Here is a 13,977-nt window from a genome sequence, read left to right on the forward strand (position 1 = left end):
TCAAATAGCATAAAGAGTATGATTTATATGAACTTGAATATAAAATGTATTTGTTTTGCTTGTATACACAGCAAATAGATTTGTTTTGCTTAGATGAATAATGTCTATTTATCCAAAGACCATCTTATGACATTGAAATGAATAATACAATCAATACTCAAGATAACCATTTCCAAGAGGCGGACCCATTTGAATTTACAAGTTGAAGCATGTTGTTTGATTCATCCATTGTTGCAGCTCGTTCGTTTCCAGGATGGTGAATGGAACAAACACGACTATTGCTGCTATAATATTGTGTTTTTATTATATAAAGGGAATTTTAATTCTGTACTCTGTGTCTATGTTTCTTTAAAGAGATGGTCACTGTTTTGATAATTCTGCTTTGTTCTTTATGCTGCAGCAACTTTTTACAGATGCGGCAAGTGGAGAAATTGCCAGGGAATTAGCTGATGAAATAGCAGCTATGGACACCTTAGTGACAGAGCTTCAAGACCTAAGCAACCAATTTCGAAATCAGTATTGACCATCCTGGGAACAGTTTCTGGAAGAGGTGTTTCACTTTCCAGAATTTCTTTTATATCTGTGTATCTCAAACTCAAGATACTGATTTTTTTAAATAAATTTTTCTTGTATGGCTAACATCCTTGCTTTTGTGATTTTTTCCAAATGCTTGAACTTTGTGAAATACATTAAATAAAATGTTCCTTTCCTCTTTCTTTAGGCTTAATTACAGTTGAATTCACTATTTTTATTATTCTTGAGGTATTTCAGCACAAAGAGGGGGGAAAATGTAGTTTTCTTTTTAGCACAGAGTTTATTCTCTCTCAGCCTAAAATGAATTAGATCATTCTCTGGAAAAAGTCTAAACGGGAAAAAAAATCACACACTGCAAGTTTGTGGAATCATTAGATTGGCTGGTATATTATCCAAAAGTGATAAAAGAGTACATTCGGTGATGGAAACCTTTACACTTCTTGAGATTTTGCATTTAGGTCAGAAAGATACAGACTTGGCTGAATTAGGAATATGGGTATGGTTTAACTTCCAAACCAGGAAAATGAGAGAAAAAAATGACATAACTCAAATCTTGACTCAACCATTAGCCACTAGTAACCAGACTGACCGTCCTCATTGTGTATACTGCCAGCCTTAAAGATGGTTATTTAATAAGGTTATGATGAGTGAAGACAGCTATAAGTGGTGCCATATTACAAAAATGCCAAAGTAAAATGTTTTCATAGTAATGTCTATGGAAACAAATATTGAAGTCAGCAGCTGAATTTAATAATCTTACTTCAAAAGTCATAGTAGGAATTTGTAGTCCTGGCTTTGGTTGCTGACTGTTCGGTCCTATGCATAAGTCATTGACCCTTGCTATTTTCCATGTTCTTATTTATAAAATGTGAATAATTTCTATTCCTTACTGCTTTGTGACTTTCTGCTGCCTTTGGAAATGTAAAAATACAGAATGTAAGTATTCTGAACATTAAAACAAAAACTTGAAGAAACTTTTGTCAGTGAATAAATGCTTAGCAGTGCTTCTTTTCCTTAACCACATGCTTCTCTTTTCTGGTATCGTATTGGCGTTAAAAACAAAACAAAACTTGATATATGTCTCAAAGCAATTTCTCTTACAGGAGACGTGGTAACTATGAAAAAGAACAATAAAGTGATGCAGTAGCATGGGTTAAAGTTAAATGTCCACTTGTACCTTTTATGGAAGCCATTGAGGATTAAGTGGATAGATGGATGGTTGGATAGGAGGAGTGAGATTTTAAGAGTAAAACCTTTTTAGTAGTGTCTAGCTATGAATCCCGATAGAAGACTAGAACTGAAAAGGGTAAAGATTTTAGGAATTGAGTAGAAGAGTGAAGAGGAATTTCCAGATTTTTAGTTCTCAGTTTGCTTTCTTCGGGTTCAAGGTAGAATGGTGCTGGTAAATGTGAGTTGTCACTAACCGAGTCACTAAAGGATTATTTCCTCCCCGTCTGCTCTCAGATGCTGTAGTGGACCAGAATCTCCAGAAGCTGCCCTACATCTCTTTTTTCTTGGATTGGTTTCACAAAAGAGCTCTTAGGTACCTTCTTTTAAAGATACAGACCTTTTAGTTGTTTAGTCATCTTACTAGGTGAGTGAATGTTAAGTGAATGTTTAACATAGTTAAAGAAAATGTGGTGGTGGTGGGAGGGTGACTACGGCAAAGAAGGAAAAGCTTGGGTTTTAACAAAACCTTGTCTCTACCACCTCCTTGATACTTGACACTCTGGTACTTGATTCTTCCATCTGTAGAATAAGTGTTGTGATAATAGTACCTCTTATCACGTTCTTAATATCACTTACAGCACTTTAACCTAGCTGCAGAGTCAGTAACACAGTATCTCTTTAAACAGCTATATTTCATTTCCTACAGGGTCTTTGGTGCTCTGTATTGCTATGTTATGATTTAAATATTTGCTGTTTCCAAATGAAATGATAAATTTCAGCTTTGGTTTTTTAGTCTTAATACATTTGTCTTCAGAATTACTTTTTTGTTTTGTCAACTAAAATATATAATAGATATTATCCTCTGATCTTTATTGAATTCCCACAGTATGAATAATACTTATTGAGTTCCCAGTTAAGTACTCTGAAGGTTTCTGATATCACCAGGAAACTAAAGGTCACAAACTCTAGAAAGAGAAATAGCTAGAATTCAAAAACTTCTAAATTCTACATTCTCTTACTATGTTGAGGCCAGAAAAAGGCTTCCAGTAGTCAGCTGATTGGAGAAGGCAATGGCACCCCACTCCAGTACTGTTGCCCGGAAAATCCCATGGACGGAGGAGCCTGGTAGGCTGCAGTTCATGGGGTCACTAAGAGTCAGACACAACTGAGCGACTTCACTTTCACTTTCCACTTTCATGCATTGGAGAAGGAAATGGCAACCCACTCCAGTGTTCTTGCCTGGAGAATCCCAGGGACGGGGGAGCCTGGTGGGCTGCCGTCCATGGGGTTGCACAGAGTCGGACATGACTGAAGCGACTTAGCAGTAGCAGCAGTCAGCTGATTTCAGTTTTCTCTTTCCAATAGTGCAACACCTGGAAGGTTTGCTTGTCATTGTTTATAAAGTTTTTCAAGGAGAGAAATTCTGTGAAGTCTTAGTTAACAATCGCCTGTGGTCTATTAAGATTATTTACGGTTCTTTGGTCTTTATTTTAGTAAATCTTTTGTTAGCCTTTTTCCAAAAAGACAGCATAGTAAAGTGAAAAGTGTGTTAGTGACTCAGTTGTATCAGATTCTTTGCAACCTCACGGACTGTAGCCCAACAGGTTCCTCCGTCCATGGGATTCTCTAGGCAAGAATATTGGAGTGGTTGCCTTTTCCTTCTCCAGAGGAGCTTCCCAACCCAGGGATTGATCCTGGGTCTCCTGTATTGCAAGCAGATTCTTTACCAGATTCTGAGCCATGAGAGAAGCATAGTAAATGGGGGCCCTAATTGCAGAAGAGTTAAGTAAACCCCAATGGAATAAGAAATCTCTTCTTTACACCCAAACCCAAAACTCAGGAAGCTTGGAGAGTTGGTACGTCTTGGGTGTAGAGCCACGGGGTGTGTGATGAGGGATGGGAAATAGAGTAGTAGATTTGGAACTACAGAATCCCAGAGTGCACTTTGGGGTTCCCATGTGGAGGTGAAGAGCTTTGCCTTACATCAAGTGGAGCCTCAGTACAGTAATGAAGACCCCAAACATCAAAAGCTTGCTTTGACTTATTTGTGTATCAAGGCTCTTCATGCTGTACTTGTTTCTGTTGACATCTATAGCAGAAATGTAAAGAAGAAATGGTACCGAGTATGTGTAGTAAATCTACCTACTTTCCAGACTACATTCAAACATTGTGACATAAGAAGTTTGGCTAGTTTGGGCTATTTGTTACCATTTATCCAAATTATGATAAGTCTCCTAGGTTAAAACCCTAGGTGAGTCTCGTGGAAAGTATTCTTTTTTTCCCCACTTCTGTTTGTATAACATCCCCATTCATCTAAATTGCTGTTTAGATAAGGTAACTCTGCTTTACTGGCCAAGAGTGAGGAATAAAACCTGCTAAGTGGACGTAGCACACTTCCTCTCTGCCTGTTCATTCAACGGGCTCTATAGTGAAATGGCAAAGAGCCTTTATTCAGACGGTGGGCGCCATGCTGTGGTGGTACAGATGGATTTTTCACAACATGCACAAGTGCTTATAAATAGATAGGTTTCAATCAACAGGCAGCTTATTCAGGCATGTGCTCAAATATAGTAGCTGCATTCATTAGATAGACATTTCCACTAATCCCAAGACTATGCCAATAAAAGAGTAATCCCTTATGGGGTAAAGGTAGTGCTGGCTTGCTTTTAACTCTTGGCGAGTCTTTCACAGACCAAGGCCTAATAATAATTGTAGCTGCACTAGGTTTTCAACAAGTGAACTATAAAAGCTGAGCTTATCTTGAAATTTTTTCGTTTCCTTTTTCACATTGCAGTAGCTCAGTGGACAAAGAGGTACTTTTTACTCAGGATATGCAGCTAACAGCAAAGCCAATTTAGAAACCGATTGTGTGTGCATGTTCTTGTTACTTTATTATAAAGCTCCTTCTCTTCCACCCTGGTCAATAAAGTGGTTAATAAAGAGTTCGTTTGAGCAGATCTTATTTTTCCCCTTGACTTTAGGATAAATAACAAGTTTATGTCAATTTTGAGGAGATTTGCAAACTTTTAGAGTGGTTAGACTTAATATGCGGACCTTTTCACGTTTGGCCTTGTCCAACAAGGTCTTCACTCCTCCCACACTATTCAGAGCTAGCTGTAATTAGTTCACTTTGCACAACATTCAAATTTTCCCTTGCCAGTGATGTCACATCTGCTTTCCTGTCTATTATTCTGACTTCTTATAAACTGCAGTGACCTGTGAGTCAATCACACCATCTCTTGGCCCTGCACCAACATTGTATCTATGAAGAGGGACCCCTGCCAAGGACCGTGAAGCAGAAAGCTGAGATTATGAAAGTGGTCCTCCAAACAGTAAGTATCAGCCTTTTTTGAATCTTTTTTTGGTGGTGTTGCCAGAAAGGGGTGAGGAGGTAATGTTAATGTTGTTAAGGAGCTGACCCATGCATTGTTAACTTTTTCCAGACTGAGGGTACAAATGAACGTGAGCATCTATAGGCATACAGACATTATTACACAATGCTGCTCAGAGAGAATCTTGAAGACTATTACTGTGGGACTTGAGGAAGACCTTGGCCTCTCTGTAGCCTGTCAGGGATCCATGTGACAGAGATGTTATTGCAAGATAAGTTGAGAAGATGCATATAGAAGTGCTTTGAAAGTAAAAAATATATATATACAAATAAGTGTCTTAGAAACCACTTTGTAATAAGCACTGATATAACCTTTCCTGGTCTCCAGTTTGGAGCTTAATGACGTTTAGTGCTGTGGGACCATGATGCAAAAGTGTCGTTGATTCTCAGCAATTTTCATTGCAAACTTTCCACATTTCTGGGCTGCAAGTGCAAATAGGGGAAGGGAAGAAGGAAAGACTGGTAGGCTTTTATGAAATGAAAGAGAAAATTAAGTTCTTATCATTGGGATTTCTTGGGTTGGTGCTAGGAAAAGGAAAGAAACAGTGACAAGGGAGGATAAGTAGGCAGACTAGGTAGAGAATAGGTAAAACAATGGTGAAATGGGAAACTGACTCCCTAGGATGAACTTGGGGTGAAGTGACCTGGATTTAAGTCCCAACTTCACCTGCTTCCCAGTTGTGACCACATTTGAGCATCTGAACCTCTTTGGGCCTCTATTATATTCTGAGCTATAAAATGTGAACAGCCTACAGACCAGACAGAATTGCTGTTGGGGTCATATCAGTTGATGTGTGCACAGTGTTTTGTGAGCAACTGAGCACAATTAGTTCTTGTTACAGTCAAGAGAAAGAGGCATTGTGGATGGTCTTTCGAGTCCCAGGGACTGGTGGAGTCCCTGGGTGGGGCGTCCAGCAACTTGGCTCCAATTTCCATAATCCTTTGGGGTCATGACCTGGAGCTTGAGAAATAACGCTGCAGAATGTTTTTCAGTCTTCTATGCGCCCTTCATCACTACTTACTGAAGTCAGTTGGGTCTATATGATGTCTGGTGCCAGGGTTGATCAAAACTGTCTTGGTATTTTTACAACCATCTGGCCAGAAAACCTGTTTATGCCCCCACGGTTCTTTTTCACACACACAAAAAATGTATCAGCAGCAGAACTGGAACGTACTTCACATGCTCAGTGGTTCCCCCAACTGGCTTCCTAACCAGTAGAAACAGGTTATCTGTTTGGTGGCAGGGTGGGAGTAGGCACACCTGATGTTCACCTCTCCCCTTTAATAAGTTATACACATGTTCCTTCCATGTTCCCTGTCCAAAAATTAACAAAGACAAATAAACTAGAAGAAAAATATTAAATCACCCCAAATCCCACCCCTGTAGGAGATAACCATATTAACATTTTCCTGCATATTCTTCTAGACTATTTCCTATATGACTATGCACATATACATCTGAGAGAGAGGAAGAGATAGGCTTTTTAAAAAATATAATTAAGCTTTATAATTAAGTACATGGAAGTAGGCCTGCCTTTGACATGGTGAAGCTTCAAGCCAAAGTATAAATGGAGGTCCACATACCATTTATCTAAATTATTTAAAAGTTATAAATCAAGCTAAGAAATGGTTAAATAAAATTTGTTTTGTCTTTTGATATTGACAGATATTCCTTCATGCTGATTTGGGAGGACACTTAAAATTTTTTTATTATTAAGATTTTTTGTTGAATGACAGATTATTTAAATTCTAAGGTGCTTTAGAGTTTTCAGATGTTTCAAACACATGATTTCATATAATCCCATAATAACCCTTTGTTCCCCCTACCTGTATATTGCCCCTCTCCACTTCATTCTCCCTACTGGTAACCACTAGTTTGTTCTCTGTATCTGTGAGTCTGCTTCTTCTTTGTCTTATTCACTAATTTGTTTTATTTTTTAGATTCTACATATGAGTGGATATTATGCAATATTTGTTTTTCTCTAACTTATTTCACTTAGTATAATACCCTCCAAATCCATTCATGTTCCTACATATGGCAAGATTTCATTCTTTTTTATGGCTGAGTAGTATCCCATTGTATACATATACCATTCTTCTTTATCAATTTATCTGCTGATGGACACATAGGTTGTTTCATTCCTTGGCTATTGTAAATAATGCTGCTATTGGGGGCAGGAGAAGGGGACGACAGAGGATAAGATGGCTGGATGGCATCACTGACTCGATGGACTTGAGTCTGAGTGAACTCCGGGAGTTAGTGATGGACAGGGAGGACTGGCGTGCTGTGATTCATGGGCCGCAAAGAGTCGGACACGACTGAGCGACTGAACTGATCTGATGAACATGATGGTGGTGGGGGAAATGTCTCTTTTTGAATTGGTGGTTTTTGTTTTTGTTTTTTTCAAGTATGTACCCAGGAGTGGAATTCCTGGGTCATATGGTAGCTCTATTTTCAGTTTTTTGAGGAACTTCCATACTATTTTCTACAATGGCTGCACCAATTTACATTTCCTCCAACAATGTGCAAGGGTCCCCTCTTCACATTCTTGCCAGCATTTGTTATTTGTGGTCTTTCCAATGATAGCCATTCTGACAGGTGTAAGTTGATATCTTGTTTTGATTTGCATTTCCCTGATGATTAGCAATGCTGAGCATTTTTCATGTGCTCAACATCTGAAGAGCTACTGGCCATCTGCATGTCCTCTTTGGAAAAATGTCTATATAGATCTGCCTATTTAAAAAAAATTTTTTAATATATAAACTGTTTATATATGTTTGATGAAGTGAAGTGAAGTCACTCAGTCGTGCCCGACTCTTTGCGACCCCATGGATAGTAGCCTGCACCATGCTTCTCCGTCCATGGGATTTTCAAGGCAAGAAGTACTGGAGTGGGTTGCCATTTCCTTCTCCAGGGAATCTTCCCAACCCAGGGATCGAACCCAGGTCTCTAACATTGTAGACAGACGCTTTACCGTTGGATATTAACCCTTTATGGGTTATATTATTTGCAAATATCTTCTCCCATTCAGTAGGTTTTTTTTTTCCTTTGCAACCACTTTTAAGGTTAATTAGGTCCCGTTTGTTTGTTTTTGCTTTTGTTTCCTTTGGTGTAGGAGATGGATTTTAAAAAATATTGCTGCAGTTTGTCAAAGAGTGTTTTGCATATGTATTCCTCTAGTACTTTTATAATATTCAGTCTTCCATTTAGGTCTTAAATCCATTGTGAATTTATTTTTGTATATGTGTCCTTTTTTTGTGTGCCAGTATTATATTGTTTTGATGACTATAGCTTTGTAATATAGTCTGAAGTCAGGGAGAGTGATTCCTCCAGCTCTGTTCTTCTTTCTCAATTATTTTGGCTATATGGGGTATTTTATGCTTCCATGGAATTATTAAAATGATTTGTTCTAGAGGGGAGGAGCTAAGATGGCGGAGGAGTAGGACGGGGAGAACACTTTCTCCCCCACAAATTGATCAAAAGAATATTTAAACGCCGAGTAAATTCCACAAAACAACTTCTGAATACTGGCAGAGGACATCAGGCACCCAGAAAAGCAACCCAAGTCTTCGAAAGGAGGTAGGAAAAAATATAAAAGACAAAAAAAGAGACAAGAGGGAGGGATGGAGTCTTAAAAAGAGAGAAGTTTCCTAACACCAGGAAACCTTCTCACTGCCGAATCTGTGCCGAGCCTTGGAAGCACAGAGGGCAACGTAACAGGGAAGAAAAATAAATAAACAATTAAAACCCGCAGATTGCGAGCCCTACAGTAACTCCCCCAGCGGAGAAGCAGCGCAGACACCTGCACACGCCACTAGCAAGCGGGGGCTGGGCAGGGAGGCACAGCACGGGCTGCATCGCATAGAGTAAGGAACTGGCCTGAATACCCTGAGCGCTATCTGAGCGAAATAATTTGGGCTAGCAAACCAGACTGTGGGATATCTACCACGCAAAAAGCCAGCCCTAACCTAAGACACCGCCAGGCCCGTGCACAGAACAAAGAACTGAACAGAGATAGCCGGCTGCAGACTATCCCCCTCCGGTGACAGGCAGCCAGAGCCAGAAGGGGGCAATCTTGGCCCCAGAGAGACATTATCTATAAAACTGTAAGCAGGCTTCTTTGCTAACTAAAAGTTCTTGGGGGTCTGGACGGTCAACATCTGCCTGAGAAGGTGCACCGGTTGTACACCTAGATAACCGAGCGGCGGGGAGGCGATAAGTCGCAGCAATCGCGCTCGCCAAACACCTCATCACCTGAGCTGCTCGGACCTGGGAAGGGCACCAAACGCAGGCCCAACCGAGTCTGGGCCTCTGAGGACTACCCGAGTGCCTGAACCTGAGCAGCTTGGACCTGGGAGATGCAGGCAGCCCAGGGCCAGCCACGGATGGGTCCCAGCGGAGCAACCTAGAACCTGAGCAGTGTGGGCAGGGAGGCTACATGCGCCCTGAGCGGGGGCAGACGCCAGTGTTATTTGTTTGCAGCATCCCTCCCTCCCTCCCTCCCTCCCCACAGCGCGACTGAACAAGTGAGCCTACAAAAAAAAAAAAAAAAGTGTCCTCCACCGTCCCCTTTGTGTCAGTGGAAACCAGACATGGAAGAGACCAGCAAACAGAAGAAGCTGTAACAGAGGGAACTGCCTTGGAAGCTACAGGCAATAGATTAAAACCCTGTGGTTAGTACCAACTGCATAGAAAGGGGCCTATAGATCTTGAGCAATATAAGTCGGACCAAGGAACTAGCCGAAAATGAACTGAATCCACAATACTCACAACAAAACCAGAGAAAGTCCTAGATATATTTTTACGATCATTCTTTCTTTCTTTCTTTTTTTTTTAATTTTAGCTCCTCTATTATTCCTTTAATTTTCACTTTTATAACCTATTACTTTGCAAAAAAAAAGACCCTTTTTTTTAAGCAAACTTCATATATATATTTTTTATAATTTTTTTTGACCTTGGTTTTTTTTTTTTTTTTCTTTTCTTTAACATTGTATTTTTGAAATTCCAAACTCTACTCTAGATTTTTAATTTTAGCTTTTTGGTATTTGTTATCAATTTTGCACCTATAGTTTTTTTTTATAATTTCTGTGACTTTTTTTTTTCTCTCTGTTTCTTTCTCTTCTTCTTTAATATAACATTGTATATCTGAAATTCCAAACTCTACTCTAGATTTTTAATTTATGCTTTTTGGTATTTGTTATCAATTTTGTACCTGTATTTTCTTTATAATTTTTGCAACTTTGTTTTTGTTTGTTTGTTTTTCTCTTTCTTTTTCTTCTTCTTTTTTTTAACATTGTATTTTTGAAATTCCAAACTCTACTCTAGATTTTTAATTTTTGCTTTTATGTATTTGTTACCAATATTGTACCTTTAAGAACCCAATCTTCAGTACCCATTTTTCACTAGGGAGCGAGATTACTGGCTTGACTGCTCTCTCTCCCTTTGAACTCTCCTTTTTCTCCACCAGGTCGCCTGTGTCTCCTCCCTAACCCCTCTCTACTCTACCCAACTCTGTGAACTTCTGTGTGTTCCAGACGGTGGAGAACACTTAGGGAACTGATTACTGGCTGGATCTGTCTCCCTCCTTTTCATTCCCCCCTTTTATCCTCCTGGCCACCTCTGTCACCTTCTGCCTTCTTCTCTTCTCTGTATAACTCTGTGAACATCTCTGAGCGATCCAGTTGTGGAGTGCACATAAGGAAGTGATTACTGGCTAGCCCACTCCCTCCTCTTGATTCCACCTTATCTCATTCGGGTCACCTCTAACTCCCTCCTCCCTCTTCTCTTGTCCATGTAACGCTGTGAACCTCTCCCGGTGACCCTCACGGTAGAGAAACTTTTCATCTTTAATGTAGATGTTTTATCAATGGTGCTGTATAGAAGGAGAAGTTTTGAAACTACTGTAAAAATAAGACCGATAACTGGAAGCAGGAGGCTTAAGTCCAAACCCTGACTCCAGGGAACTCCTGACTCCAAGGAACATTAATTGACAGGAGCTCATCAAACTCCTGTATACCTACACTGAAACCAAGCACCACACAAGGGCCAACAAGTTCCAGGGCAAGACATACCAAGCAAATTCTCCAGCAACAAAGGAACACAGCCCTGAGCTCCAAGATACAGGCTACCCAAAGTCACCCCCAAACCATAGACATCTCATAACTCATTACTGGACACTTCATTGCACTCCAGAGAAAAGAAATCCAGCTCCACCCACCAGAACACCGACACAAGCTTCCCTAACCAGGAAACCTTGACAAGCCACCTGTACAAACCCACACACAGTGAGGAAACGCCACAATAAAGAGAACTCCACAAACTGCCAGAATACAGAGAGGACACCCCAAACTCAGCAATTTAAACAAGATGAAGAGACAGAGGAATATCCAGCAGATAAAGGAACAGGATAAATGCCCACCAAACCAAACAAAAGAGGAAGAGATAGGGAATCTACCTGATAAAGAATTCTGAATAATGATAGTGAAATTGATCTAAAATCTTGAAATCAAAATGGAATCACAGATAAATAGCCTGGAGACAAGGATTGAGAAGATGCAAGAAAGGTTTAACAAGGACCTAGAAGAAATAAAAACGAGTCAATATATAATGAATAATGCAATAAATTAAATTAAAAACACTCTGGAGGCAACAAATAGTAGAATAACAGAGGCAGAAGATAGGATTAGCGAATTAGAAGATAGAATGTTAGAAATAAATGAATCAGAGAGGATAAAAGAAAAACAAAAGAAATGAGAACAATCTCAGAGACCTCCAGGACAATATTAAACGCTACAACATTCGAATCATAGGGCTCCCAGAAGAAGAAGACAAAAAGAAAGACCATGAGAAAATACTTGAGGAGATAATAGTTGAAAACTTCCCTAAAATGGGGAAGGAAATAATCACCCAAGTCCAAGAAACCCAGAGAGTTCCAAACAGGATAAACCCAAGGTGAAACATCCCAAGACACATATTAATCAAATTAACACAAATCAAACACAACAAATATTAAAAGCAGCAAGGGAAAAACAACAAATAACACACAAGGGAATTCCCATAAGGATAACAGCTGATATTTCAATAGAAACTCTTAAAGCCAGGAGGGAATGGCAAGACATACTTAAAGTGATGAAAGAAAATAACCTACAGCCCAGATTATTGTACCCAGCAAAGATCTCATTCAAGTATGAAGGAGAAATCAAAAGCTTCTCAGACAAGCAAAAGCTGAGAGAATTTAGCACCACCAAACCAGCTCTCCAACAAATACTAAAGGATCTTCTCTAGACAGGAAACACAAAAACGGTGTATACATTCGAACCCAAAACAATAAAGTAAATGGCAACGGGATCATACTTATCAGTAATTACCTTAAATGTAAACGGGTTGAATGCCCCAACCAAAAGACAAAGACTGGCTGAATGGATACAAAAACAAGACCCCTACATATGTTGTCTACAAGAGACCCACCTCAAAACAGGGGACACATACAGACTGAAAGTGAAGGGCTGGAAAAAGATTTTCCATGCAAATAGGGACCAAAAGAAAGCAGGAGTAGCAATACTCATATCAGATAAAATAGACTTTAAAACAAAGGCTGTGAAAAGAGACAAAGACGGTCACTACATAATGATCAAAGGTTCAATCCAAGAAGAAGATGTAACAATCATAAATATATATGCACCCAACACGGGAGCACCGCAATATGTAAGACAAATGCTAACAAGTATGAAAGGAGAAATTAAGAATAACACAATAATAGCGGGAGACTTTAATACCCCACTCACACCTATGGATAGATCAACTAAACAGAAAATTAACAAGGAAACACAAACGTTAAACGATACAATAGACCAGTTAGACCTAATTGATATCTATAGGACATTTCATCCTGAAACAATGAATTTCACCTTTTTCTCAAGCGCACGTGGAACCTTCTCCAGGATAGATCACATCCTGGGCCATAAATCTAGCCTTGGTAAATTCAAAAAAATTGAAATCATTCCAAGCATCTTTTCTGACCACAATGCGGTAAGATTAGATCTCAATTACAGGAGGAAAAACTATTAAAAATTCCAACATATGGAGGCTGAACAACACGCTGCTGAATAACCAACAAATCACAGAAGAAATCAAAAAAGAAATCAAAATTTGCATAGAAATGAATGAAAATGAAAACACAACAACCCAAAACCTGTGGGACACTGTAAAAGCCGTCCTAAGGGGAAAGTTCATAGCAATACAGGCATACCTCAAGAAACAAGAAAAAAGTCAAATAAATACCCTAACTCTACACCTAAAGCAACTAGAAAAGGAAGAAATGAAGAACCCCAGGGTTAGTAGAAGGAAAGAAATCTTAAAAATTAGGGCAGAAATAAATGCAAAAGAAAAAAGAGTCCATAGCAAAAATCAACAAAGCCAAAAGCTGGTTCTTTGAAAGGATAAATAAAATTGACAAACCATTAGCCAAACTCATCAAGAAACAAAGGGAGAAAAATCAAATCAATAAAATTAGAAATGAAAATGGAGAGATCACAACAGACAACATGGAAATACAAAGGATCATAAGAGACTACTATCAACAATTATATGCCAATAAAATAGACAATGTGGAAGAAATGGACAAATTCTTAGAAAAGTACAACTTTCCAAAACTGGACCAGGAAGAAATAGAAAATCTTAACAGACCCATCACAAGCATGGAAATTGAAACTGTAATCAAAAATCTTCCAGCAAACAAAAGCCCAGGTCCAGACGGCTTCACAGCTGAATTCTACCAAAAATTTAGAAAAGAGCTAACACCTATCCTGCTCAAACTCTTCCAGAAAATTGCAGAGGAAGATAAACTTCCAAACTCATTCTATAAGGCCATCATCACCCCAAT

At 39.2% G+C, this 13,977-nt stretch overlaps 1 protein-coding gene across 3 annotated transcripts in view; it reads left to right on the top strand.

Annotated features, from left to right (window-relative positions):
- Window positions 1–641, top strand: part of TTC27 (tetratricopeptide repeat domain 27) — a 185,015-nt gene extending 184,374 nt beyond the window's left edge. For 2 of the 3 annotated variants that reach the window (XM_010809874.4, XM_005212535.5), the window contains one exon: window positions 401–639. In XM_010809874.4, coding sequence (XP_010808176.2) covers window positions 401–523 — 123 coding nt within the window. In that variant the 3' untranslated portion in view covers window positions 524–639. 3 annotated transcript variants of the gene reach the window in all.
- Window positions 642–13,977: the final 13,336 nt, after the last annotated feature.

This window comes from Bos taurus, chromosome 11, assembly GCF_002263795.3.
Source record: "Bos taurus isolate L1 Dominette 01449 registration number 42190680 breed Hereford chromosome 11, ARS-UCD2.0, whole genome shotgun sequence".
NCBI classification, from domain to species: domain Eukaryota; kingdom Metazoa; phylum Chordata; class Mammalia; order Artiodactyla; family Bovidae; genus Bos; species Bos taurus.